The 26,741-nt window shown below is 38.1% G+C and overlaps 1 protein-coding gene across 3 annotated transcripts in view; it reads left to right on the top strand.

Moving 5' to 3' along the window:
- The window catches only part of MICU1 (mitochondrial calcium uptake 1), a 246,858-nt gene that overhangs the window by 183,533 nt on the left and 36,584 nt on the right, over nt 1-26,741 (top strand). For all 3 annotated transcript variants that reach the window (XM_076010083.1, XM_012762546.3, XM_012762541.3), the window contains one exon: nt 12,455-12,592. In XM_076010083.1, the coding sequence (XP_075866198.1) occupies nt 12,455-12,592 (138 nt within the window). The remainder of the gene's footprint in view (nt 1-12,454; nt 12,593-26,741) is intronic.

Genomic DNA, 26,741 nt, shown 5'->3' with positions numbered 1-26,741 from the left:
CTGCAGGGCTCATAGTTTATTCTTACAGGTCCTATTTCCATAAACTTTTGCAGAAGTCTAGTTTTTATGGAGAAAGAGAGTTTATAATTCAACTTTCCATTCCCTAAACATAGGTTTTGGTACCACTCTTGCCCATCTCTTTTCTTTCTCCTCTTATAAACATTGAAATTTTCATGTGATGAATAGAAAAGAGAGGATTAAGAGAATTACTTAATTGTATTTTTTCTTTCCTTTCTCAACCTTTTATTCTTTGTTGTCTTTGTAGAGGACAGAAAGTTTGTTCCTCTTAAAATAGAGCTGAAGTTAAAGGAAGCAATTGTGACTCTAAATTTATTATTTATAGCTAACATACACTGTTATTACTGTTATTAATAGCAGCTAACATTTACTCAGCTCTTAGTGTATACCAGGCATTATTCTACCATATTTCATTGAATTTAAAACACAAATATTGATTAGATACACCATTATTTATCACTCAGAAAGAAAAAAAAATGCTGTCAAATAAACTGTGACAAAAATGCTCTCTTTATACTAAAAATGTTTAATATCTATTGAAATAACTCCTTTTAGGCTTAGATTTCTATTGTATGTCATTCTTGTACATATAAGAAAGGATAAACAAAATTAAAAAATTGGTCTAAAAGGTCTTCACATTCAGGATCCAACTCTTTTGAATTTCTTTTTGACACTGAATCATGAAAGTCTATGTTTTTTCACACAGTATTGTTCTTTGAGCCATCAAGAACATTGGTGATGCATTTCTCAAAAGAATATTCCACTGTTATCTGGGATTTTCTTCCAAGCCCCTAACACCCATTCTGCAAACTTTGACGTGCTTGCACAGGCAGTGACAACAATGTCATAACTACTGCCTAGCCAGTAGCAATTTTAAGAAGCATAGCAATTTCAGAAATATGATAATGTAAAGAAAAGTAAGTAAATGCATCTGAGAAAAGATTAATTAGGATAATTTTTTTGCATTTATTATCTGACTTAACTCTCATAATAATCCCAAGAGGAAGGTATTATTATTATACCCATTTTATAAATGAGGAAATCAAGGTTTAGAAAGGTTAAATTGCCCAGGAGTACACAGTTGATACAAAGTGGCCAAGGAAAAAAAAAACAAACCCAAGTCTATCTGTAAATCTTATATTCTTTCCACTATTATATATATATATTATACTTGCTTCATTTATATTCCCCTGATAATGAATATCTTATATGAATGGAAGAAGAATATCCTAGTCTTTCCAGAGAGCCAGAACAGAGAATATATATAGTGCTGCATAAAGTATTTTCCAGAAGCTATCAAGCTAGAATTTTAGTGAGTGAAGACTAAATGGAAGGACTCCTACAATATCTTTAGCTGAATATAGATCCTGCAATTCAGATTTCTAATTTAGATGAGTGGGTCTCTGTGTTGATCAAAATATTCTCATTTTTCTAATGAGCTGAAGTGTGACTATAATGATTTTCAGACATCTACCCTGGCTTGAATTTTATGAAAATTGATGATATGGTAGAATTTTCTAATATCAAGTGACAGAAGAAAGGGAACTTTACTGATGGGATTTTTTGGTATTCACTTGAATGAATAAATGTGCCTGCCATTCTCACCTAATTTATCATTCCAGCATAATTTCAGACTCTGAGTGACTCTGAGTACAAATTGTTTTAGCCTACAAAGTCTAACATTCCCATCCTGCCTGCAACCTCCTGTATGCTTGTTGATTTACTTGTTTTTATTGTTTCTTTTAGTCTTGTTAGATGTGAGCTGAATAATATTGAGAAATTTTATATATAACTCTGGACTAAGGTAAAGGAACAAATGGAGCTTCATAACAGAGCCCACAATTAATCATATCCTTGAAAGTTTAGGGGCAACTTTAGGATTTTTTTTCCCCCTGGGAATAATAATAATGTCAATTCTAAAGAAGTGACACAATCTCTCCTTAGATATTTAAGGCTGTAGTATAGGCTGGAGAGTGTGTCTTGTGCTCCTATTAGATGATAAATACAAAATGGGTGGGTGGGTTTTCTATAAATGAAGAAGAGATTTAATCAGTCAACCAAAAGTACTTATTGAGCACATGCTGCATGGCCCAGCTCTGTGTGTGACACAGACACAGTAAACAATACAAGGTATAGACTCTCCCTTTAAGAAGTATATAATGTGAGAGAGATATAGGCATTTAAAAAAAGGATAAAATAATACAAAGTGTACTCTTTTGTTAGGTCTAGACCTTACCTATTGTAAGAGCACAGAGACTCAAGAAGATTGAGTGTGTTTTGCAAAAATTAGTAGTGCCAAATGGAGAGGTTAAATTCAGGGGTTTGTACAAGCAGATGAAAGGGACCAACATCCTAGGCAGGGAAAATGACATAAAGAAAAGGCCAAATGCTTAGTGTAAGACAAAGTCTTTGTTTAGAGCCAAGTCCTATCCCAGTTGACGAACGTTTTTTTTGGAACACAGAATGCCTAAAATTGATTGGATTCTCCTTACTGTGGAAGGCTTTTATTTCTATATTTTACTGCTATGAAAAAGCATTAGGCACATGATCAACACAGCTTGGGGGAGTTTATGTTGCATGTTTTAGTGAGTTGATGCCCAATTTGCTTCATGCTTGGCCCACTAAAAATGACATTCTGATCATCAGTAGACTCCTATAGTCTACTGATTTAGAGAGTTTTCTTCCTTTATCAATAATGGTGACAGATGAAGAAATATTTGCCTCTCTCTCCAAGATTGCTTTTTAAAGGTATTGATTTGGTTTTTCATTTCTTCACTTCTATTTTTATTTTTCTTTATTCAGTCACTCACTATGATGAAGAAGCAATCAATTATGCATCACTAAGCCCAAAGTAAATTCTATATCTTAATTATCATCATTATTTAACAGCTTTTCACACTGGCTGCTGTCTTCCACAGTTTGTCACACCTTTAGGTAAAATCAGCACATCAAGCCTGGTATAGGGGCATTAGGTGTTGAGTAATAACCAAGATAAATCTCCAACTCATGAATGCTGAGAAGCTGTCAGGAGTGCTTGGACAAAAGGAATGTGGGCATCTATTATATTTTCATCTAGACCGTAGATCCCAGAATGCCACCTACAGAAATAGTGGAGTCAGAAGAAAGCAAACTGACACTCAGGTAACAAAAAATAGTAGTTTGCTTTCCTACTACAATTAGTCATTGGTTCTTATCTCCTAAAATTAGAGCTTTTATATTTTTTTCCCAACAGTCTTTCTGTTTCCAAAAACCTGTGATCTCATGAAAAGAAGAACATCCTTGAACTCTAAATAATGTTGGGCCTCTTAAATCTCACAGGAATATATAATGCAAGGCTAGGAGCTTTTTTTTTTTTCATTTTTTTATTTCATTTTTTTTCATTGTTATTGAGTGTAGAAATTAGATATAATAAGACCTACTATTTGCTGAAAGAATTATCTTAAAGAAAAAGTAGCTTAAAATTTTTAGTCTCATGTGGAAACATTAACTACATTGATTGGTTGGAATAATAATTAGCAGCTAATTTTGCCAGAGTTTTAAGTCTTGTTCATATTGATCAGGTCTTAAGGAAAGATAACCAACACATTTTATGTAATTTAAAATGCTATGTGAGTTAATGTATGGGAAGCACTTAGAATAGGATCTGACACATAGGAAGTGCTATATAAGTGTTTGCTGTTATAATGATAGAACATGGATTATCCTTTAACAATCTGGGGAATTTTTCCAAATAAGAATAATTGCCCTTTTAGGCCTTCTTTTCTTTGCTTTGGAACTGAACTATTTTGTCCTGCTTTCTGCATCTCTTCATACCTAATTATATACATATAAACTAAAAAAAAAAAAAAAGACAGAGATGTTAACTGGACTAAATTTACTCAAGATTATTTCCTCCTTAAGGGAAATCTGATTAAATTGGGTTTAAGTGACCCCATTCTAGTCTAAATTCCCAAGCACTCAGAGTAGTTAAAAAGTCTGGACTGGAGGACTTTTCAAAACAAACTTAGCTGTTTTGTTCTAAGGATTTAGTCATCATTGATTGATATTGAGGAATATGTTTTAATATTTTAAGTTATGTTTCTATGTTTAAAATAAAGAAACTGTAGGTGAGCATTAATTAGCTTCTTATCTAACAAGGAAAGAGATAAAACCTAGGGAGAGAACTTGCAAAGAAAAAGATCCATACATGTGGCTGCAATAAAGATTTAAAATTTGCATACATGAAAAAGACTTAAACAAAATTAAGAGATGGGCAAACTGGACAAAAAAATTTTCAATACATTAACAGAAACCAAATATTAAATCTTAAGCTAATGATACAAATATTATTATTTGTGTTTTTAAAATAGGCAAAGAGCATAAACAGAAAATTCACAGAGGCTGGGCATCATGGTGGCTTATGCCTATAATCTCAGCAATTTGGGAGGCTAAGGTGGGAGGATCACTTGAGGCCAGAAATTTGAAACCAGTCTGGACAATATGGCAAGACCTCATCTCTAAAAAAAAAAAGTTACAGAGGAAGAATATAAATGGCCACTACATATGTTAGAAAAATAGTCAATCTACTAATCAAAGAAATATTAAAATGAGTTACCATTTTTCTCTAGCAAAGATTTTTTTAATCATATTTGATATTGTTAAGGATATCAAGAAATGCATATTCTTATATTAGTGGGATTGTAAATTGATACATCTTTCTGGAAATTAATTTGGCAAAACACATCAAGAGCATTACAGAGTTTATACCTACCATTTTTACACCCAGGAGATTAGCAAAAAATAAAAAGTCCAACAATACCAAGTGTTGTTAAAGATGTGTAGTAATAGGAACTTTTGTACGTAGCTGATAAAAGTATTGGTGTGATGCTTTTAGAATCTTTTGGAAAATAACTGGAAACTATCTTGAAAGACCAGCAGTTCCACTTCTAGATATATACCCTAGACTCGGAACTCTTGTTCCTGTTTCACCAGCAAACATATACAAGAATGTCCATGCCAGCATTGTTCATAATAGCAATAAAGCTGACAATAACTCAGATGCCCATTTATAGGAAAATTGATAAATAATTGCATTTTCAAAGCAGTAGAAATCTGTATCAGTAAAAATAAAAGAAGCACAGTTAAATGTATCAACATGGATGAAACTAACAAAATACAATGGATCAGGCATGGTGCCTCATGCCTGTAATCCCAGCACTCTGGGAGACCAAGGCAGAATGATTGCTTGAGGCTAGCAGTTTGAGACCAGCCTGAGCAAGAGCGAGACACTGTCTCTATAAAAATAAAATAGAAAAATTAGCTGGGTGTGGTGGCGTACCCCTGTAGTCCCAGCTACTCACGAGTCTGAGGCCAGAAGATCGCTTGAGCCCAGGAGTTTAGGGTTGCATCAAGCTATGATGAGGCTATTGTACTCCAGCCTGGGTGACAGAGCGAGACCCTATCTCAAAAAGTAATAATACACTCTGGGAGGCCAAGGCGGACGGATTGTTCGAGGTCAGGAGTTCGAAACCAGCCTGCACAAGAGCGAGACCCCCTCTCTACTATAAATACAAAGAAATTAATTCGCCAACTAATATATATAGAAAAAAATCAGCCAGGCATGGTGGCGCATGCCTGTAGTCCCAGCTACTTGGGAGTCTGAGGCAGTAGGATCAGGCTGACACCACAGCACTCACTCTAGCCTGGGCAACAAAGCGAGACTGTCTCAAAAAAAAAAAAAAAAAGTAATAATAATAATGATAATATTAATTGAAAAAAGCAAATTGTAGAAGAATATATCCAGTATGATACCATTTTATAAAGTTCAAAGACAAGCAAAAACAAATGATATGTTATTTAGTAATACAAACATTTGTTTTAAGCTTTTAAAAAAATAATAACAAGGCACTAGATAAAGAAATCCATATATGGTGGTTATCTCTAGAGGTAGATAGGGGCATGTGCTTCAGCTCTTGTGCTGATGGTTCCTGTCTCAGGTTAAGTGGTAGGCTCATGGTGTTTTATTATTATGCTTCATAATTTGTCCCTTAATGTGTTATTTTGTATATATCAAATATTTCAAAAAAAATTTTTAAAGAGCCCATAGATTTTTATAATTTCCAAGTTCAGAAAAAGTTTTTCACAGTGGTATTTATCATAGCTGAAAACTGAAACAACCTAGATGTCTAATACCTTTTTTATCTTGCCTTGTTCAAGAAAGGATTTCAGAAAGCCTTAAAAGTACATTCAATAAGACAAATGTAAAAACTTGCTGAGAAATTAAAGTTAGAAGAAAGAGAAAGCTACAAGTATGATTAGTGTGAAAAACATAAGTCAATAAAGTCTCCTGTTCTTGTTAGAGGTGGACCACAAACTTGACTTCTAAGCTCTCCAGTGACCAGGATAAAAATGAAACACGATTCAAGGTGCCTTTAACACTTTGACTGCCACGTTAGAAAAAAAACAATTTTTTCCCTGGGGCCACTGTGTTTTATTATAACAAAATGATCCTTTCTAACTTGTTTTTTTTTATTATTGTCTGTGTGTGAGTTATATGCAACACAATCCATATTTTTAGAATTGTCAATTGTAACAATAAGAACATCAACAAGTAAGATATTTACAAACCAACTATAGGATTTTGCTTCACGAGGCCCTGGGCTCAAAACTAGCCTGAGTTAAATACAACTCACACAGTCAATATGTTAAAATAAGAACAAATCAACTTTTCTGATACTAAGATCAGAAGGAAATTTCTCCCCAGATTAGGTGTGTGGGCAAGTTATTTAACCTCTCTGCCTATGTTTTCTTGTCTGTAAAATAGAATAATAGTAGTACCTGTTAAATAGCATTGTGAGATTATCTAAGGTAAGATCCCAGGACAGCACCTGGCAAGTAAGCATGCAAATATGTTACTGATTAGCCATAATGAATGGCATGCTCAAGACTATCCTTACAGAAGTCAGTATTATGGAAGTAGGTATTGTGATAAATGTAGAAATACTCCTTGCCTCAGACAGGAAATCCTCCCAACAGCAGGACAGAAATGTGAATTTTTTGGTGTTTTGTCTATGTTCACTCAATACATATGATTGAGCTCTTCCTTTATGCCAGGTTTTCTGTTTGGTAATTATGGCCAGGGTACAGGACTTATTAAGTTGGAATTCTGCTTCAACCACTTCTAAGTAGTTTAATTAATCTTAAAATTATTGTACTGTGTTGAATAATAAATATTGTGTTTACTTTTTCCACTCTTCAAATGTGATAGTAGTATTCTGTAAGCAAAGATTGGGTGAAAGCAATTATGAAAAAAAGATAAGAAATAGTAATTTAACTTAGTTAATACTAAGAACAAAATAATCAATTGAGGCTTTTAGGTGATGTGATGTCATGGTGATAAAATATTAATTGCTGCATTTATTGAATGCTGACTAGGCATCAAACTCTGTGCTAATTTCTTTACATATATTATCCTGCTTAATTCTTACAACACTTTGAGGTTGCAAATATTATGTCATTTTTTTGGTAAAGAGATTTCTAAGCATTAGAGAAGGTAAGCCACTTGCCTGACATCACAGCCAGCAAATATGGGTTCAAGCCAGAATTTGGACCCAGGTCTTGCTGATTCTAAAGCCCTTAGTCTTAGTCACCTCAATATATTACCTTCTGTGGAATGAAACCAAAACTTATCAAACCTTGAAACCCTTTGCTCTGGATCAAAAATATTTTTCCCTGATACCCTCAATCAAATATATCCTTATTTTTATTATTCTATAATAAGTTCATTCATCAGTCTTATTATCTTCCTGTTTGGGGCTGTCAGAGTGGAAGGTTAACCTTTTCCTGGTCTGACTATACAATTGGTACTCGTATCATTTAGTTGATTGATTTGATCACCAGCCTGAACTTTCTTAAAAGTTTTAAAATGGAAGGAATCTTTGGATTTGAAATAGAAAACTCTTAACAGTTTAATTTGGTGATCTGTAATCTCATGGCCCAAGACTCTAATGGCTTATTTTTGCCCCTGCTGAGGGTGCTAAACTATGTTGCCTCCATTCCACATTATTGGCCTTCTTCCTCATCTTACCAGTTAGTCAGAAGACACCCATATTAGTATTTGCAGTGAAGATGCCTCTTATATTTAAAGATAAAGAAAATTTGGGCTCCTGGCAATCTGGAGTGGGCTCTCTCATGTCCTCTGCCAATTGCAGAAACATAGATTTCATTCATTCATTATCTATTTATTTATTTTAGAGACAGGATCTGAGCTATCTCCCAGGCTACAGTGCAGTGGTGCAATCATAGAGCAGTGCAGCCTCAAACTCCTGGTCTCTTTGATCCTTGCACCTCAGTCTCCCAAGTAGCTGGGATTACAGGCACAAGTCACTCACTGTGCCTGACTCAGAAACATAGATTTCAGTTCAAACTATGAAATGTGTATGTCATAGTCACTTGGTGGGTTTACACTAAAGAACTTTGCTTGCAATCGTTTTTCCTTTTGATGGGCATAACAGACTTATTTTGAGACTCCTGATAGTTGCAGCAGTAGCACAGTTAAGATCTCAAAGCCACATACAATCAGTTTGAAAAACATAGATGTGTTCATCTCAGAGGCTTGAGATCACAAATACAATCTAGTATTGTGCAGTTCAGAAACTAGAAAAAGCCTATCAAAAAAATGTATCATTCTGAAATATTTTTATAAGGGGAGGATTTACTCTGGGATATAGACAAAGTCTCCTGAAAGATAATTATATGAAAGAAAATAAGGTTGAAGTTTACATCTATTGGAATACATTAACCTCAAATGTCTTTAATAAATGAAGATGCTCTTGCAAATACTGATTTCTTTTTCCTTTTACTATTTCTTCTAACCTTATTTTTAGCCTTTGTTCATAATACATGTTTTATTCTCTTCTTGGCTTCACATCTTCCTTAAGTCATTTCATCTGGGTATGTGTGGACCATCTGTCCTTCCAAAAGGACAAGGGACAGGGGTGGGAACCAAAGGCACAGTGTGAACAGAAAGCCAGGAAAAATCTTGCAGGCAGTTTTTTGGCTCCTTTTTTCTGGCCTTTAGTTGCCTGCCCTGCAGCCTCCTGGGGAACAACAGAGAGGCAACAGCTTGTATCCACTTGAGAAAGTGGCAATGGCTGCAGAAGGGAAAATACTGGGTTGTTAAGCTCTCATCCTAGATACAGAAAAACAATGCAGATGGTGGGTGATGTGCTAGAATGCATACCTTCTATGCCACGGGGATCAAATAGAATGGAATATCTTAATTGTTGTTGAAGTGGAACTTAAGAGTTTCAAATAGAAGTGGGACATACATTTGGCTATGTAAAATACAAGCCAATGATTTGAATTGCTTCCAAATATACAATTAAAGTTTTCTACATTGTGATAATTTTGTAATAACCCCTGTCTTTCCACTGGGGGACCTTCCCATGACCTTGGGGATTGATTGCATGCATATGGCACTCCAGGAGTGCACCCACAAGATTGTCCAGGTTTAAGATAAGATACAGGTTAAGTATCACTTATCCAAAATGCTTGGGACCAGAAGTGTTTCAGATTTTGGATTGTTTTGGATTTTGGAAAACTTACATTATACTTCTTGGTCGAGCATTCCTAATCCAAAATCCAAAATGTTCCAGTGATGGGTTATTTTGAAGTCTAATTGGCAGGGGAAAAAAGATTTTTAAAAAAATGTTCCAATGAGCATTTCCTTAAGCATGATCTTTGAGCATCATGTTAGTGCTGAAAAAGTTTTGGACTTTGGAGCATTTCAGATTTTGGATTTTTGGAGTAGGTATGCTCAACCTGTACACACTTGACCCCTAGAGCCACATGATGTCTAGCTATTGCCCTTGAAAATTTAACCCTAATGAAGGTCCTTGAAATACTACCTTCAAAGCTCTCTAGCCTTAGCATATAAGACGTTCAGTTAATAAATTTTGAATGAATAGGACATTAGTTCAAGTCTGTTTCCAATTAGCAGTTTTGTGTGTAAAGAGAAACAGCTGTCCTTGGCCCCCTCCAGCCATGTTCAAGACTTCAGAAATAAGGCAGTCTTGCCTCAGAACAGCCTAAAAACCTGAATGGACAGATCCTGCCCAAAATCAAATTACAGAGCTAAAGTAGTGAACTTGAAGTGGACCATACTATGTGGACAAGCTCAATTTTATGGTTTTTAAGCCCGTTCAGGTTCCAATCACTTAAAAATAATAATAATAGAACTCATTACCAAAAGACAAGTCTGAGTTTTCAAAGAACATTAGTAAAGATGCTAATATGAGCACTGTAATTGTTACTTGGAGATCTCCACTGGAAATTTTCTCTACTGTCTGAAACATAACAGAGGTGCAGCTTTGTGTCCCTATGGAGAACAGAGAATAAAGCCCTATCATAAGCCTTGAGCAAGCTACAGCTGCTGCCCGTGTTATGAACAAGAGACATTTCAGTCACAAATCTATCTTGTGAGATGGAGCTGAAAACTCATCTAATTCAAACATATGGGATTGCCCCACAGCTGTGAAATCTTCCAGATAAAGATAAGTTAAAGCCTGACCTGAAGAGCAGGTACCACAGCTTTGTTTCAGTTGCCTGGAGGAAGCCCATAGATGAACTTTTGCCCAGGTATCAGATTTCACTAAAAATCTGATGTAAACATTATAAAAGGTATGCCCACTTAGAACATTCTGTCAGTCCTCCATTTTATTTCAGGATAGTAAATTGAGCCATAAATTAAACTTAAATTGAATCCTGAAAACTTATGGTATTGTCAAAACTTAATCAGCTGTATAGAAGTGATGGTATGATAAACATGAAATATTGAGTGATTGAATTGAAAAAGAGGCTTCACTTAATATTGATGATGTTGATGTCTTTGGAAATAGTTTTGCTTTTCACTTAAATATGACTAGGCCTCCTGCCTGTATAAGATTATTAAAAACAGCATAGTGCTGTCCTGTAGGATGCATATATACTGCTGCTTAGAAGTAGGGAATGGTATATGTTTAGAGATAGTCTTTGGGCCCAAGCCGGGCTGAGTTTGAATCCCAACTCTGTCACATGTAGCTACACATTGCCTCAGTTTTTTTATCTACAAAGTGGAGCTTTTCCATAGGGCTGTTACAGTGACTAAATTAGAGAATATATGGGTATGAGTACCTGGCCCATAGTATGTGCTCAGTAAATGGTTGCTATTATTAAAATATAGTTCTTATATCTTGCTCATTGACACAGTCTCAAAAAAGATGCATATCAACTTAACAAGCTAACTGAGAAAATAAGAACTGAAAGAGAATTCACTCTTGACTTTCTTATTTTGTGTCTCATATGTAAGTCTAATCTCCCTACTAGATTTAGGTGAGGTCCTTAAGGACAGAAACTGAATTTTCTCCTCCTTTCTTGGACCCCACAGTGACAAACACAGTGTTAAACAACTAATAGACATTCAGGAAATGCTTGTTGGCATGACCTTACTTAGCAATATCTTGTATCTATGTATACCCCTTTTAAGAGAACAGAATTATGTATGCCCTGCCATGTAGGAATCTGAAATTTTCTGGTAACTTATTTTCTAATAAAAGGAGAAATTTTATCTTCAAATGCTTTTTCTTCATAATGGTTACTGGGCTTATCTTTAGCCATTTTATTAGTTATAAATTTATAAGTATCATTAACATTACAGAGACTGAGATAACTTTCTTGTCTCCATTTTTAAGTGAAAATCTTAATTTTTGATGTCACTTAGATTAGCTTGGGGTCCTGTATACTTAACCTTTCCATCTGCATATTTAAATATATTTAGTGATTTTTCAGTAGCTTTGTGGTGAACAAGTCTAATGCAGGCAACCTATACTCTATGCATTTTTTTTCCCAAGCTCTATTGATGCCCTGACATTTGATTATCATTTTAGGGAAAACTTGAAAATACATTACTCTTCTGTGAAATCTTTAAAAGTGTGAGTATATAACAATATTAAGTACAGATTGAAGAACTGATATGACTTTACATATGCATAGTTGATCAAATTTATAATTAGCTTTTAAGTCTTCTCTGAGGAGCAAGAACATGAATGATCCAGAGAGCACTTTTTACAAATAATGATGTGAATTTGTATGGAGCTTTAAAATTGTTTGTATTTCCACAAGGATATTCATGATCTGTGAGGTTGTGAGATGCTATAGCAGTTCTGTTTTATACGTGAGGAAACTGAGGTCCAGAATAGTTGGGTGACTTTCCTAAAGCCACAGTGAGTGGCATATCTGGGATAAGAACCTATTAATAGATCTGTTTCTTAGTCATTTTTTCAGATCTTTTTGAGAATCGTAGCTCAAAAACAAAATCCCAGCCATCAGCTCTTTTCTGCTATCTAAAAGAGTTGATACTCAATGTTTCACATCAAAATACTTTGATATTAACTCCAAGAACCCTCTGTTTCCCTCCCAGTTTGAACGCCATGATCCTGTGGATGGGAGAATTACTGAGAGGCAATTCGGTGGCATGCTGCTGGCCTACAGTGGGGTGCAGTCCAAGAAGTTGACCGCCATGCAGAAGCAGCTCAAGAAGCACTTCAAAGAAGGAAAGGTAGGTAGCTTTGGCTAAAGGAAGAAAAGAAATCACAGGAATGTATAGTTATTGCAAAGGTGCTAACATAATGATGAGAGTATGTCATGAACCAAGGATCACAACTAGATAATCTCTGGTACCTGAGATCCAAAGGGAGGAAAGAAATGAGCAATGGGTGAGGAAAAGGAGAGAGTCCAGAATAACCCCAGGTTTCTTGTTCAGGAAAAGGGTGTCCACAATCTGAGATTGAGAATTTTAAAGGAGAGACTAGTTTAGATGGGAAGAGAAAGAGTTCAATTGTGGCCATCTGAGTCATTAGGTAAATTTGAGAATCATCAACACACTATGTTAGAGTTAAAACCGTGAAAGTAGATGAGACTGCCCAAGGGGGTTATTATAGAATAGAACTGTGGGCCAAGGAGAAAACCACTGAAACACTACCATTTAAGCAGCTTGGGAAGGAAATCTTCCCAAGATGGAAGAAGAGGAGGCTGTAGACAGAAAGAAATCATGTACGCAAAACTCTAAGGCAGTATATTAGTCTGCTTGGCCTGCTGTAGCAAAATATTACTACCACAGACTAAGTGGTTGTAACAAGAGAGATTTATTTTCTCACAGTTCTGGAGACTCGAAGTCTATGATCACGGTGCCAGTCAATTTGGTTTCTAATGATGGCTCTTTTCCTGCCTTGGAGGAAGACACCTTTTTGACATGTCCTCACATGGACTTTCCTCAGTGTGTATGCATGGAGAGAGAGATCTCTGATGTTTTTTTCTTATAAGAACACTAATTCTATCAGATTAGGGCCCTACCTTTGTGACCTCATTTGACCTTGTTATTTCCTCTAAGGCCCCATCCCCAAACACAACCACACTGGGCACACTACATGGACAGCAGGGGGAGGGTGACAAATATTTAGTCCATAACAGGCAGGAAAGACAAACCTGGCATGTGTGAAGAACTGAAAGGGGACTCGTGGTTAGAGCATACTGAGCAAGGAGGAAAATGGGCTGAGATGAGGTCAGAGAAGGAGATGAGGAACAGAACATTGCAGGACCTTATAAGTATAGGAGGAGTTTGGAGTTTATTCAGAGTGCAATAGGAAGCTATTAAAGTGTGTGAACAGTGAATCAACATGGTTATATATATATATGTTTAAAGAGATAACCCTGACTGTTTTATGGAAAATAATTTGGAAGGAGGCAAGCATAGAAACAAAAAGACTGATAATAAAGCTATTGGAGAATTTAGGAAGGGATGATTTAGAGTGTTTTGAGCAGCATTAAGATTGGAGACCACAGATTTGTGACAACGCTATTCGACACTGCTCTCTGATACCCTTCAAAACCAGCCATCCTTACTGTGAGAAAAGGGCAGATTGTAGAACTGAGTCAGTGTCTGGGGGTGAGGTGGACAAACTGAAGGAGAGGTCAGGCCTCTAGAAGATCTCACACACACACAGCAGTGCTAGAACTAGAACCCAGACTTCTCATTCTCAGCCCAATAACCTTCCCATTGGACAATGACTACCATCTAGCCATGACCAGGAATCTGCCTTGGTACTAAAAATGTTCCATGAGAGATTGCCAAGGTAGTGTGGCATGGTGGACATGAAGCTAGAAGACTTGAGATCAAGTCCTGCCTCAGGTTTCCATGTTTATTAAACAAATCATTGGCCTTATGATTTCAGAGGCTTGTCCTAGATTCTAGCTATAAGGGGCCTTCTACCTTTAAAGACTCAATAATGGAAAATAAGAAATAGGATTGCTAGTGCCTGTCCCAGTTTTCTTAATTAGTCATTGTGCAAAGAATCTTATATGAATAGCATTGCCCCAAGTGGGTGGAAAGCCCTTTTATTAGCCAGACTTTTTCCTCTTTGTCTTGGATGTCGAAAAGTTGAAAGGACCTCTGAACCATGTTGTGGGCTGCAAATGAGGGCAGGCTGGGCTCTAAGAGAAAGTGTCAGTTTCTCTGAACTCAGCCCAGCCTTTTCCCACAGCAAGTGTTCTCTTGGCTGTGGGGAGAACTCATCATTAATGGAAAGTGACAGAGAGAAATATGTCTTTCCCAGAGAGCACTTCTACACTACCCAGTAGCCAGATGATACCTGTTGGACATTGTAATTTCAGAAAATTGATTACAGCTGGGTGCAGTGGCTCACACCTGTAATCTTAGCACACTGGGAAGCCGAGGTGGGCGGATTGCTCAAGGTCAGGAGTTCAAAACCAGCCTGAGCAAGAGTGAGACCCCTGTCTCTACTATAAATAGAAAGAAATTAATTGGCCAACTAAACATATATATGTATATATGTATACACACATATATATATAAAAATATAAATATATTATCCAGGCATAGTGGTGCATGCCTGTAGTCCCAGCTACTCAGGAGGCTGAGGCAGGAGGATTGCTTGAGCCCAGGAGTTTGAGATTGCTGTGAGCTAAGCTGATGCCACAACACTCTAGCCCGGGCAACAAAAGTGAGACTCTGTCTCAAAAAAAAAAAGAAAGAAAATTGATTACAAATATATAGGTGAATTTTTTTAGTCACCATGCTGGAAACATAGTGTTTGCATTCAGAAACATTCCTTTATTTTGACCAGACATAAAGGTTGATTTAGACATTGATTTGACCTTAATTGTCTATCATGATAGACTAATTCATATTTTATTATAAATTTATTTTAAAAAGCAATAAATTGGGTGTTAGAGATATCTCCCTTGAAGGAATATTTTAGCTTTAGACAGACGTTGATTTAGGACGTGAAGACCTTGTAAAAGAGCTCTGAAGTGAAAGGACAAATTTTGTCAGATGATGAAATTCTGGGGTGCTAAATTACTTCAGGCCAAGAATTTCTAGCCTGCCTTAGCAAAGAGATTAAGATTGATTGTTCTCTCATGTTGATTAAATAGTTTGTGAACACAGCAGTGAACTAAAATGAGAGTTAATGAGGCCAGGCATGGTGGCTCACACCTATAATCCTAGCACTCTGGGAAGCCGAGGTGAGGCAGGAGGATTGCTTGAGGTCAGGGGTTCGAGACCAGCCTGAGCAAGAGCAAGACCCCCACCCCCAACCCACCCCTGTCTCTACTAAAAATGGAAAAAATTATCCAGGCAACTAAAAAATAGAAAAAGTTAGCGAGGCATGGTGGTATGTGCCTGTAGTCCCAGCTGCTTGGGAGGCTGAGGCAGGAGGATCGCTTGAGACCAGGAGTTTGAGGTAGCTATGAGCTAGGCTGATGCCATGGCACTCTAGTCTGGGCAACAGAGCAAGACTCTGTCTCCAAAAAAAAAAAAAGTTAATGAAGGGCCTTTGCTCCTAAGGTGACCAGTCTGTCTCTCTAGGACCACTTCCTATTAAAGGGGAATCACCATCTGCTTTCTAATTGCTGCTTTATTCCACTTCAGATTTGTTTACATGAAAATGTAAGTTTTCATTTGGCTCACATTAAATTAATCAGTTTCTGTGTGGAGTTATATATTACAATATCAAACCAGACCTAAAAGATTGAAGGTTCTAGAGGTGATATTAAATAAATTTTTGCATATAACTTCATGACTATGCAATGCTTCACAGCCATTTTTCTCCTTCTGTCTAATAGCCGTGTTAGATATTGGGCCTAAGAGAATATAGAGACAGAGAGAGAAATTAATGACTTACTCAGAGCCTGAACTAAGATCTAAGGCTTCTTATTCCACATCTTATCTTCTGCATAGCAAAGGACTGTTTCTCCTCGCCATACTCTTCTTCTAAAATAGTGCTTCTCTACAATAGGATCACTTGGGGAATTTTTAAGAAATGTGGTTATGGGACCCTCTTCAAACCAGTTAAATCAGAAGCTCAGTGGGCGGGTCCAGGCATCAGTGTTTCTTAAAGGCTCCCCAGGTGATTCTAATGTGCAGCTAGGCTTGTGAGCCACTGCTTTAGAGAAGCCATACTCCTTCGGTGTCACTAGCTGCTTCATCCCTGAGTAATAACTTGAAGAATCAGGGAACCTGCCATGCCTGGGAAAAATTACTCTACTGATGCTCTAAGCAACCACCACATATTTATTTATCAAAGAGTTTTCTGAGACTTCATAAACATAATTTACAGTGGTGATCCTCTGTGTTTATGAGTACAGATGCTGCTAACTTTTATAATGTCTTCATTTAAGGATGAAATTGAAAATTACAATGCAGTTCAATGGCAGACATTGCTATGTGCAAGATATTAGGCCAGATGCTGTGAGAAAGATGAAAGATAAAGACCATTCCTTACCTTAAGAGCTACACTACCCAGTAGGTAGCTGATAGCTGCTGGAAATTATAATTTCAGAAAATTGATTACAGATATATGGGTGGATTTTTTTAGTCCCCATGCTGGAAGCATAGCGTTTGCATTCAGAAATGCTCCTCTATTTTGACCATATAGGTTGGTTCAGACATTGATTTGACCTTAAGTTAATTATCTATCATGATAGGCTAATTCACATTTTATTATAAATTTATATTTAAACACAATAAATAGGGTGTTAAAAAAACAAACCAAAAGAGTCTGTAATAGTCTAGTAAGAGAAAAATATTTATGCAAAGAACTGTATAATTTCATGTTCAATATTTATAGAACACCCACTATGTGCCAAGCATTCTTCTAAAGATTGGGAATACAGTAGTGAGCAAAACAGTCTCTGCCTTATAGAGCTTAACATTCCCAGTGGAAGGAAATAGATTTAAAATAAGTATAATACAAGACAACCCACTCGACTTTTACCCTCTGAAGAGGAGTGCCTTCCTCATCTTTGCATGTCCTCTGCATGCTAAGTGTCTCATAGGCAAATGTTTGTCAGTTGCAAAGATCAATGTGTTGAGTACTCCATTAAAGGTATGAGATCTTTTTGAAGCACTGATAAGGAAGATGAGAGCCAACTGAAGAGACTGAGTAAGATTTCTTGGTGGAGGTACAATTGGAATTTGGCCTTAAAGGCACAGTTAGCATTATGACAAGCCGAGATTGTAAAGTTATTTGCTTTTGCTAAGTGTTCCCTATCATAGCCCTATCCCCAACAGCCTTCCTATGCATATCATTGCTTATTAATACTGCTACTGGCCATTAAGCAAGGTTAGTACTTATCAAGCATTTCTAATAAAATTATTATATGACTAACTTTTTATATTATCTATGGATAATATACATGTGAGCTCTCCTTATTTATTCACAGATATTTGAGAATTGAATCATATTAGTCATCCATGGAATATCAGATTCTAGAAACATTGCTAGCATAACCCTTTAAAAACTCATTAACTCCAATTATTAGGTGCCCACCAAAGTCACTATGTAGTATATAGCACATGAAATATGGCCATAAAGCTAGACAGACTAGAATTCTGCTTTACTGGTATGCCTTTTTCTTTAAATGACTAATTAGTTTTGAAAGCTGTACTTCCCCCAAAGGAGTACTAAACTGTGAATTACTAATAAGAGATTTAGTTTTATGAGTTTTTCCCCATATCATTTTCCTGTTTTTTCCCCACAATGAGTTTCATATACCTCAACCTTTTCCCTCTTTACTATCCCTCACATACCAGAGAAGATGGTCTATTTCAGAGCTTAATAAAATAGATACTTACCGACAGTTCTGTAGTAATGAGCCTGCCAACTTACTGAAGACTTCTACCTACCAATTACTGAGTACCTTCTGTGTACTAGACATTTTATATGTCTTCTTCCATGTTATCACAACAATCCTGCGTGATAGATAGAATTCTCATTTTTCAGATGAAATATAGTCTTCTGAGCCTTAGTTATTTACCTGAGATCACCCACTGTTTTAAGAGGTGGGTGATCTCTTAAGAGATTCAAAGCCAGGACTATCTTATTCCAAAGTCTATAATCTTTTCACTAATCATCCTATTTATTGCCACTTCTTATTCTCCACAATTTGAATAAGCATAGGTTATGGGGAAACAGAAACCAGTGTTGCCAGCCTCCAGCCTAAGCTTCTTAGGAAGAGAGCTAGAAAGGTAAGTTATGGAAGCAGATGGTAGAGGACCTTAAATCCCAGGATAAGAAGTTTGGGGGTTTATCCAGTTGACAGTGGAAAATCACTGACATTTTGTGAGCAGGAGGGATAAAGATATGAAGAAAGTAATATTTCAGGAAGATTAGATACCTATAGAAATGTAAGTAACAGAAAGTGGTATAATTTCCCCCACTGCCAGGCAGCAGTTGAAGAGAAGTCTGGGGTTTGCAATAGAAAGATGCTTTATAATTAGAGCAGGACAGGCCTAGTAATACCTCTGAAAGGTACCCAAGAAATGGTAACAGTGACCATGTGCAGGGCAGGAGACTGGAAGACAGGGTTCAGAAAGAATTGCTTTGTACTGTGTAACATTTTGTACCATATTCATATAGTACCTGATATAAAAAATATCAATTAAAATAAAGAAACTAAGCAGGAGATTGAGCAGAGAATAGGTAAGATTGGTGAGAGGCATAGCATATAAGGAAGATGAAAGGAGACTTTTTTCTTTTCAGTAGGCCATAGAGGGAACTTGGGCAATTGGATTGGTTCCTGGCAGATGGCTTTGCCATGATTGATTACAAGACAGGGCAAGGGAATCCTCCATCATGGTGTGCTTGCATTCATCCACGGCCTGTCAGCACTAGATATTGGCTTTACAGGTGACTCTAGAGGAAGCCAAATTTTCCTTTTCTCATCTATTCCAACTCCTTTTTATTTTTTAAAACAACTTTTTTGAGGTATAATTTATTTACCATAAAAGTCTCCCATTTTAAGTATACAACTCAGTGATTTTTAGTAAATTTACAGAGTTATGCAATCATCACTGCCATCCAGTTTTAGAACATTTCCATCACCCTAAAAAGATCCTTTATGCTAGTTTTCAGTCAATTCTCATTTCTGCCCTAGCACTAGGCAGCCATAAATTGCCTTTCTGGGCCGGGCGCTGTGGCTCACGCATGTAATCCTAGCTCTTGGGAGGCCGAGGCGGGCGGATTGCTCAAGGTCAGGAGTTCAAAACCAGCCTGAGCAAGAGCGAGACCCCGTCTCTACTATAAAAAAACAGAAAGAAATTAATTGGCCAACTGATATATATATATAAAAAATTAGCCGGGCATAGTGGCACATGCCTATAGTCCCAGCTACTCGGGAGGCTGAGGCAGAAGGATTGCTTGAGCCCAGGAGTTTGAGGTTGCTGTGAGCTAGGCTGACGCCACGGCACTCACTCTAGCCTGGACAACAAAGTGAGACTCTGTCTCAAAAAAAAAAAAAAAATTGCCTTTCTGTCTCTATTACACTTGCCTTTTCTGAACATTTCATATAAATGCAATCATATAGTAATATAGTCATTTGTGTCTGGCTGCTTCTACTTAGCATACTGTTTTTCAAATTTATCCATGTTAAAGCTACATTAATAGTTTATTACTTTTGATTGCCAAATATTAGGCAGTTTTTCATTGTTTGGATATACATTTTGTTTATATACTTACCAGTTGGTGGACATTTAGATTGTTTCCAGTTTTGGCTATTATGAATAATGCTGCTATGAACATTTGCATACAGGTTTTTAGTGAACCTATGTTTTCCTTTCTCTTGAAGATTCCCAGGAATGAAATAGCTGAGTTGTATGGTGAATTTATATTTAAAGTTTTAAGAAACTGCACAACTATTTTCCAAAGTAGCTGAACCATTTTACATCTCTGCATGAATGTATGAGAGTTCCAGTTTCTCCATATCTACACCAACACTTGTTATTGACTCCCTTTTTTATTACAGTTATTCTAATAGGTGGGCAGTGGAGTATCATCGTGGTTTTAATTTGTATTTCCCAAATGACTAATGATGGTGAACATTATTTCGTTATTAGCCATTCATATATCTTGTTTGGTAAAATGTCCATTCAAATCTTTTTTAAAATCAGGTGGTACTTTTTGTCATTATTGAATCATAAAAGTTCTTTATATAATTCTGGAAACAAGTCCTTTATCAAATTTATGATTTTCACCAAGCCTGTGATTTGTCTATTCTCTCAGTATTTTGAAGCGCAAAATATTTTACTTTTGATGAAGTCTAACTTACCAGTTTTTTGTTTTATGGATTGTGCTTTGGGTATCATCTCATAACTCTTAACCTACTCTTAAGTCATGAAGATTTTTCTCCTGTTTACTTCTAAAAGTTTTATCAACTGCAAAAAAGAAGGCAAGATGGCTGACTGAAGACATCACTTACCAGACCATTCTGGAGGAAAGGAGGTTTTCAGATAAAGGAGAGGGAATAAAGGACACAGCTCAGGTGTAGGTCAGAGGAATGAGTACTGGAGCCTGCCAGAGACCTCACAGAGGAAAATTGCAAAGCAGAGGAGGAAGAGGAAAAAGGAAGAAAAGATATCAGTGAGACTCTAAACCCAGAGAGACTCAGACCCCAGTGAAGGGGTAAGGGGCAGATCCCTTTCTCCTTCCCACAATCCTTTGGTGATCAGCGGGCTACTAAGTTACTTGGAAGCTTTTCCAGCCCAACAAGTCCAAGTACTGCAGCAATCACAGAACTGTGGGGAGAACTTGTGTGATCCCAGAGCTTAGACATTCCGAACAGGATTCCCCTCCAACTAGAATGACCTGAGAGGCCAGAGAGCCAGCTTCCTTCCATTCAGATTCTTATCCTCCCCTACTTCTCCTCCCCACCACTGAAACCTGAAGAGCATTTTGAGCCGAGAATTTGGCAAGCTGCCGCCTCTCCCTCTGGAGCATCCTCCAGTATTATGTTTCCACAGAGAGTGGGGCCCATACCTTTCCCCTTGATGACCTGCAGTGGACCTTGGGTGCCCAATCTGGGAGCTCCTTGCCCACCAGCATTTCTTGGGGATGCATGCCAGTGGGTCATACACATAGGCCGGATCGCAAATGGGTTGCTAGGGGACACGGCAGCAAGGGGACGATTTGAAAGCTGGACTTGAGAGTTGAGGGGGCCCACGTGGGTGGAACTAACTGGAGAACACTATGGAGGTCCCACACGTGGCGATCTGGGGGAGCACCCATCACCCCCACAGGAAAGCTGTACTCTTGGACTAGGGTGGGTACTCTGATGGGGAAGATCCCAGCCCGTGGCACATTCAGGCACCTGTTTGCAACTGGGCACTGGAGGGCAGGGGTAACTCGAGAGAGAGATGGAACTCACTCCCAGAGCCAGTCAGAGAATTGCAGCCCCTTCCGCATGAGCAGCCTTCCCAGTTAGGAGAGCCTGCCTTGACCCTCCTCCTGGCACCATTCCCTAGTGGCCAGCAAAATAACCTTGGAGCCCTCCCAAGGCTCAAAGCTGCACGGTCAGTCTAGGCAGGGTGGGTAATGCAAGAGGGGTGGAGCTCACTCCCAGCAGCCAGTTGGGGAATTGCAGCCCCTTCCTCTTGAGCAGCCTTCCCAGTTAGGAAAGCCTGCCTTGACCCTCCTCATAGAGGCATTCCTGAGAGACAGGCAAAATGACCTTGGAGTCCTGCTGAGGCTTTGCAAAGCCTTTTAGGCTCACCCAACCTAACCATTCCCAGCCTCACTCTTCCACCCTTCTCTGCTGTAGTGGAGAACAAGAAACTCCCTGGAAGCTACAGTGCCCCTCCCAAAGCCTGTGGCATTCAAGTACTCCTGACGGACTAGAGCTTATTGCACACACAAAAGAAGATCTCTGCAGTTGGTTCTTTCCTGCAAGCATCATCAACCACTGACAAGGAGAACAACTTTTTTTTTTTTTGGATACAATTTGACCTTCATTTTTTTTTTTATTTCAGAATATTACAGAGGTATAAACGCTTTGGTCACATAAATTGCCTTTGCACCACCAGAGTCAAAGCTACAAGCATGCCCATCCCTCAGACAGTGCACACCACACCCATTAGGTGTGAACTTACCCATCCCCTTCTCCCCACTCCCACCTACACAATCCCTGATGAATATTAGTTCCATATGTGCACCTAAGTGTTGTTTGATACCAATTTAATGGTGAGTACATGTGATGTTTGTTTTCCATTCTTGTGATACTTCGCTTAGAAGAATGGGCTCCAGCTCCATCCAGGATTTAAAAAAGAGGTATTAGTCCCAGGAAGAATAACTCTATAGCTCATTACAGCATCTACAACTCAATCAAACATGGCATGGCTGATTCTTACTCAAAAGTATCACCCATCTCAAAGATTAAGCCAGGGGTCTCAATACAATTTGCACTGCTGTGAAGAGGTGAAGAGAGCAGGATAGAAGTAACCCAAGGGGACACTGCTTTTTAGGAGAGAAACAAAATTTACAGGGAGCTTAATCTGTGAGGGGTCTCCCTCTTCCACCGTAGACCACTGGGCTGATCAGGAAGCTGCTCAGAGTCTGTGCAGAGACATTCCACTAGAGAGCAGGTGCAGCAGAAATCTGGTGCCTGCCAATCCCAGGTTTGTGCAACCAACACCATCCTGATTGCTCTGGCACACACAGCCAGGTCTTCTCGGGACCCAGCCTTCTAGTAGCAGCCTTTGCATCACACCCACCAGGCCAGGGAAGGAACAGACACTCCTCTATGTCATGCCCTGTGGTGAGGTGCCAAGCACGCCTCCTCCTTGGTGTGGGAGCTGAACAGAGGAAGAGTTCCAGATACTGTTCCAGATAGTGTTCCACCCACAGACACCACTTGGGAAGCCTTGGGCAACTGCCTCAGTGAGTCCTAGGTGTAGAGGGGAACTTTGGCCAACTAGCAGCCCCAGCCTGCATACACAGACCATGGGCCACTGAGAAAAACCCCTACCTGCATGACTGGGCATCGGCAGTCCCCACGCTGGTAGAACAGCTCCCATATGGACAGCTTTGCCCCCAAAATCCTTAGAGCTAACTCTGAAGCTCTCATTGTGCTCAAGTCTGAGGCTCTGCCACTATAACTCCAGGGCCACAGCTAGGCCTGTGACTCCATTCCTGAGACTCCAGAGAACCTCCTGAGGTCCAACACTTCACTCAGGACCCCTCCCCCTCAGTCCTGAGCAGCTGTCACCCCTGGACTTGGATTGAGGGAGTCCTCAGCAAAAGAAAATAGGTATCCTGCAATCCTGTTAACCCAAATATCAGAGAAGAGAAGCCAGATGAGAAGAAACCAGCAAAACAACCATAGCAATGTGAAAAAACTAAATAGTTCGACACCCCCAAGGGAACACAATGGAGCCTCAATAGTAGACTCCACCCACAAAAAATTGCCAAAATGACAGAAATGGAATTCAGAATATGGATGGCAAATAAGATGAATGGAATTGAAGAGAAAGTTGAAAACCAACAAAAGGAAGCCAAAAAAATATTTCAGGAAATCAATGAAAAACTGAAAAAGGCACTAGAGAGCTAGACAACTTAAGAAAGGATATAACAGAGCTTAAAGAAATGAAAGACTCATTTAGGGAATTTCAAAACACAGCAAAAAGCTTTAACAGCAGCCTAAACCAAGAAGAAGAAAGAATCTCAAAGCTTGTCAAGAAGACAAGGCTCTTGAGATAACCCAATCAATCGAAGAGGCAGAGAAGAATATTGAAAAGTGTGAGCAATCACTGAGAGAGATTTGGTACTATGTGAAGCAAAACTAACATTTGAATTATAGATATCCCTGAGGGAGAAGAAAAGCGAAAGCATGGAAAACCTACTTGAAATTATTAAGAAAGATTTCCCCAGTATTGCCAGAAATTCAGAATCAAATTCAAATACAAGATAGACACCAAACACCAGGAAGATTCATAGCAAATAGCTCATCTCCAAGACACATAGTAATCAACCTGGCCAAAGTCAAAATGAAGGAGAAAATTCTGCAAACAGCAAGATGAAAGCATAATTAACCTACAAAGGAAAACCCATCAGGCTAACTACAGACTTCTCAGCAGAAACCCTACAAGCCAGAAAAGATTGGGGCCCCATCATCAATCGACTTAGACAGAACAAATGCCAACCTAGAATTTTATATCCTGCAAAACTAAGTTTCACAATCAATGGAGAAATTAAGTCTTTCCTAGACAAGCAAACACAGAGGGAATTTGCCATGACCAGACCTGCCCTGCACAAAATACTCAGAATAGCATTATACATAAATCAGCAAAACAGATACCTACCAGTGTAAAATCACCTTTAAAAACCCCCAAACCTCTAAATTATTATAAAACAATAAAACAAGAGGTAAAACAAAGCAGTCAGGGAGTACCTAACAGAATGAACAGACTAATATCCCACATATCAATGCTATCAATTAATGTGAATGGACTGGATGCTCCTCTCAAAAGACATAGGCTGGCTGAATGGATGAAAAAACACAACCCAAGTGTCCGCTGTCTTCAGGAAACATATCTAAACCACAAGGACACACACAGAGCCCAGATATAAAACCAACTGAACTTTGACAAAGCAGACAACAATATGGGGAGAAGAAGCCCTATTCAATAAATGGTGCTAGGAAAGTTGGATCACCATATGCAGAAGAATGAAACAGGACCCCTACCTCTCACCACTCGCAAAAAGTAATTCCAGATGAATAAAAGACTTAAATCTCGGGCGCTGTGGCTCACGCCTGTAATCCTAGCTCTTGGGAGGCCGAGGCGGGCGGATTGCTCAAGGTCAGGAGTTCAAAACCAGCCTGAGCAAGAGCGAGACCCCGTCTCTACTATAAATAGAAAGAAATTAATTGGCCAACTGATATATATATAAAAAAATTATTCATCTTCTACAGCTATCAAAAAAAAAAAGTAAAAATAAAATAAATTAATAAAATAAAAAAAAAAAAAAATTAGCCGGGCATGGTGGCGCATGCCTGTAGTCCCAGCTACTCGGGAGGCTGAGGCAGAAGGATCACTCAAGCCCAGGAGATTGAGGTTGCTGTGAGCTAGGCTGATGCCACGGCACTCACTCTAGCCTGGACAACAAAGTGAGACTCTGTCTCAAAAAAAAAAAAAAAAAAGACTTAAATCTAAGGCATGAAACCATAAGAATTCTAGGAAATTCGAGGAAAATTTAGGAATACTCTTCTAGATATTAGCTTACACAAAAAATTTATGACTAAGACCACAAGGGCAATCATGTCAACAACAAAAATGAATAAATAGGATTTGATTAAACTAAAAAGCTTCTGCACAGCTATGAAAGTAAACAACCGAGTAAATAGACAGCTACAGAGTAGGAGAAAATACTTGCAAGCTACATATCCTATAAAGGGTTAATATCCAGAATTTACAAAGAGCTCAAACAAATCAGCAAGAAAAAAACAACCCTATTAAAAAGTGGGCAAAAGACATGAACAGAAGCTTCTCAAAAGAAGAAAGACAAACGGCCAATAAACATATGAAAAAATGCTCAGTGTCACTAATCATCGGGAAAATGCAAATTAAAATCACAATGAGATATCACCTTTTTTCAGTTAAAATTTTATTTAAAAGTCCAGAAACAATAGATGTTGGTGTGGATGCAGAGGGAAAGGAACACTTATACACTGTTGGTGGGACTGCAAATTAGTACAACCCTTATGGAAAACAGTGTGGAGATTCCTCAAAGAACTATAAGTAGACCTACTATTCGATCCAGCAATCCCACTATTGGGTATCTACCCAAAGGAAAAGAAGACTTTTCATCAAAAAGACACCTGCACTGGAATGTTTATTGGAGCACAATTCAGAATTGCACAAGTTGTGGAATCAACCCAAGTGCCCATCAATTCATGAGTGGATTAATAAAATGTGATATATGTATATCATGGAGTACTACTCAGCCATAAAAAAACGATGAATTAATACCTTTGCAACAAACTAGATGGAACTGGAGGCCATTCTTCTAAGTGAAGTATCTCAAGAATGGAGAAACAAAAACCTGTACTTATTATCAAATTGGAACTAACTAATGAGTGAACACACATGTACAGAGAGAGGTAAAACTCAGTGGAAATCAAGCAGAGGGGGGAAGAAGGAGGGGGAGGGGCAAAAACCTATCTAATGGGTACAATAAACATTGTTTGGGTGATGGGCACACCTGTAGCTGGGACTCAAACATTACAAAAGCAATCCATATAACCTAAAACATTTGTACCTCCTTTATATTTTGAAATTAAATTAAAACAAAATGTGCTGTTAGTTTTGAAAGACAATTGTGTTTGCTTGCTTAACAACTTCCTAATGTTAAATTCATTTT

This window comes from Microcebus murinus, chromosome 14 (genome assembly GCF_040939455.1).
Source record: "Microcebus murinus isolate Inina chromosome 14, M.murinus_Inina_mat1.0, whole genome shotgun sequence".
NCBI classification, from domain to species: Eukaryota; Metazoa; Chordata; class Mammalia; order Primates; family Cheirogaleidae; genus Microcebus; species Microcebus murinus.
This window is presented reverse-complemented; position numbering and strand designations above follow the sequence as displayed.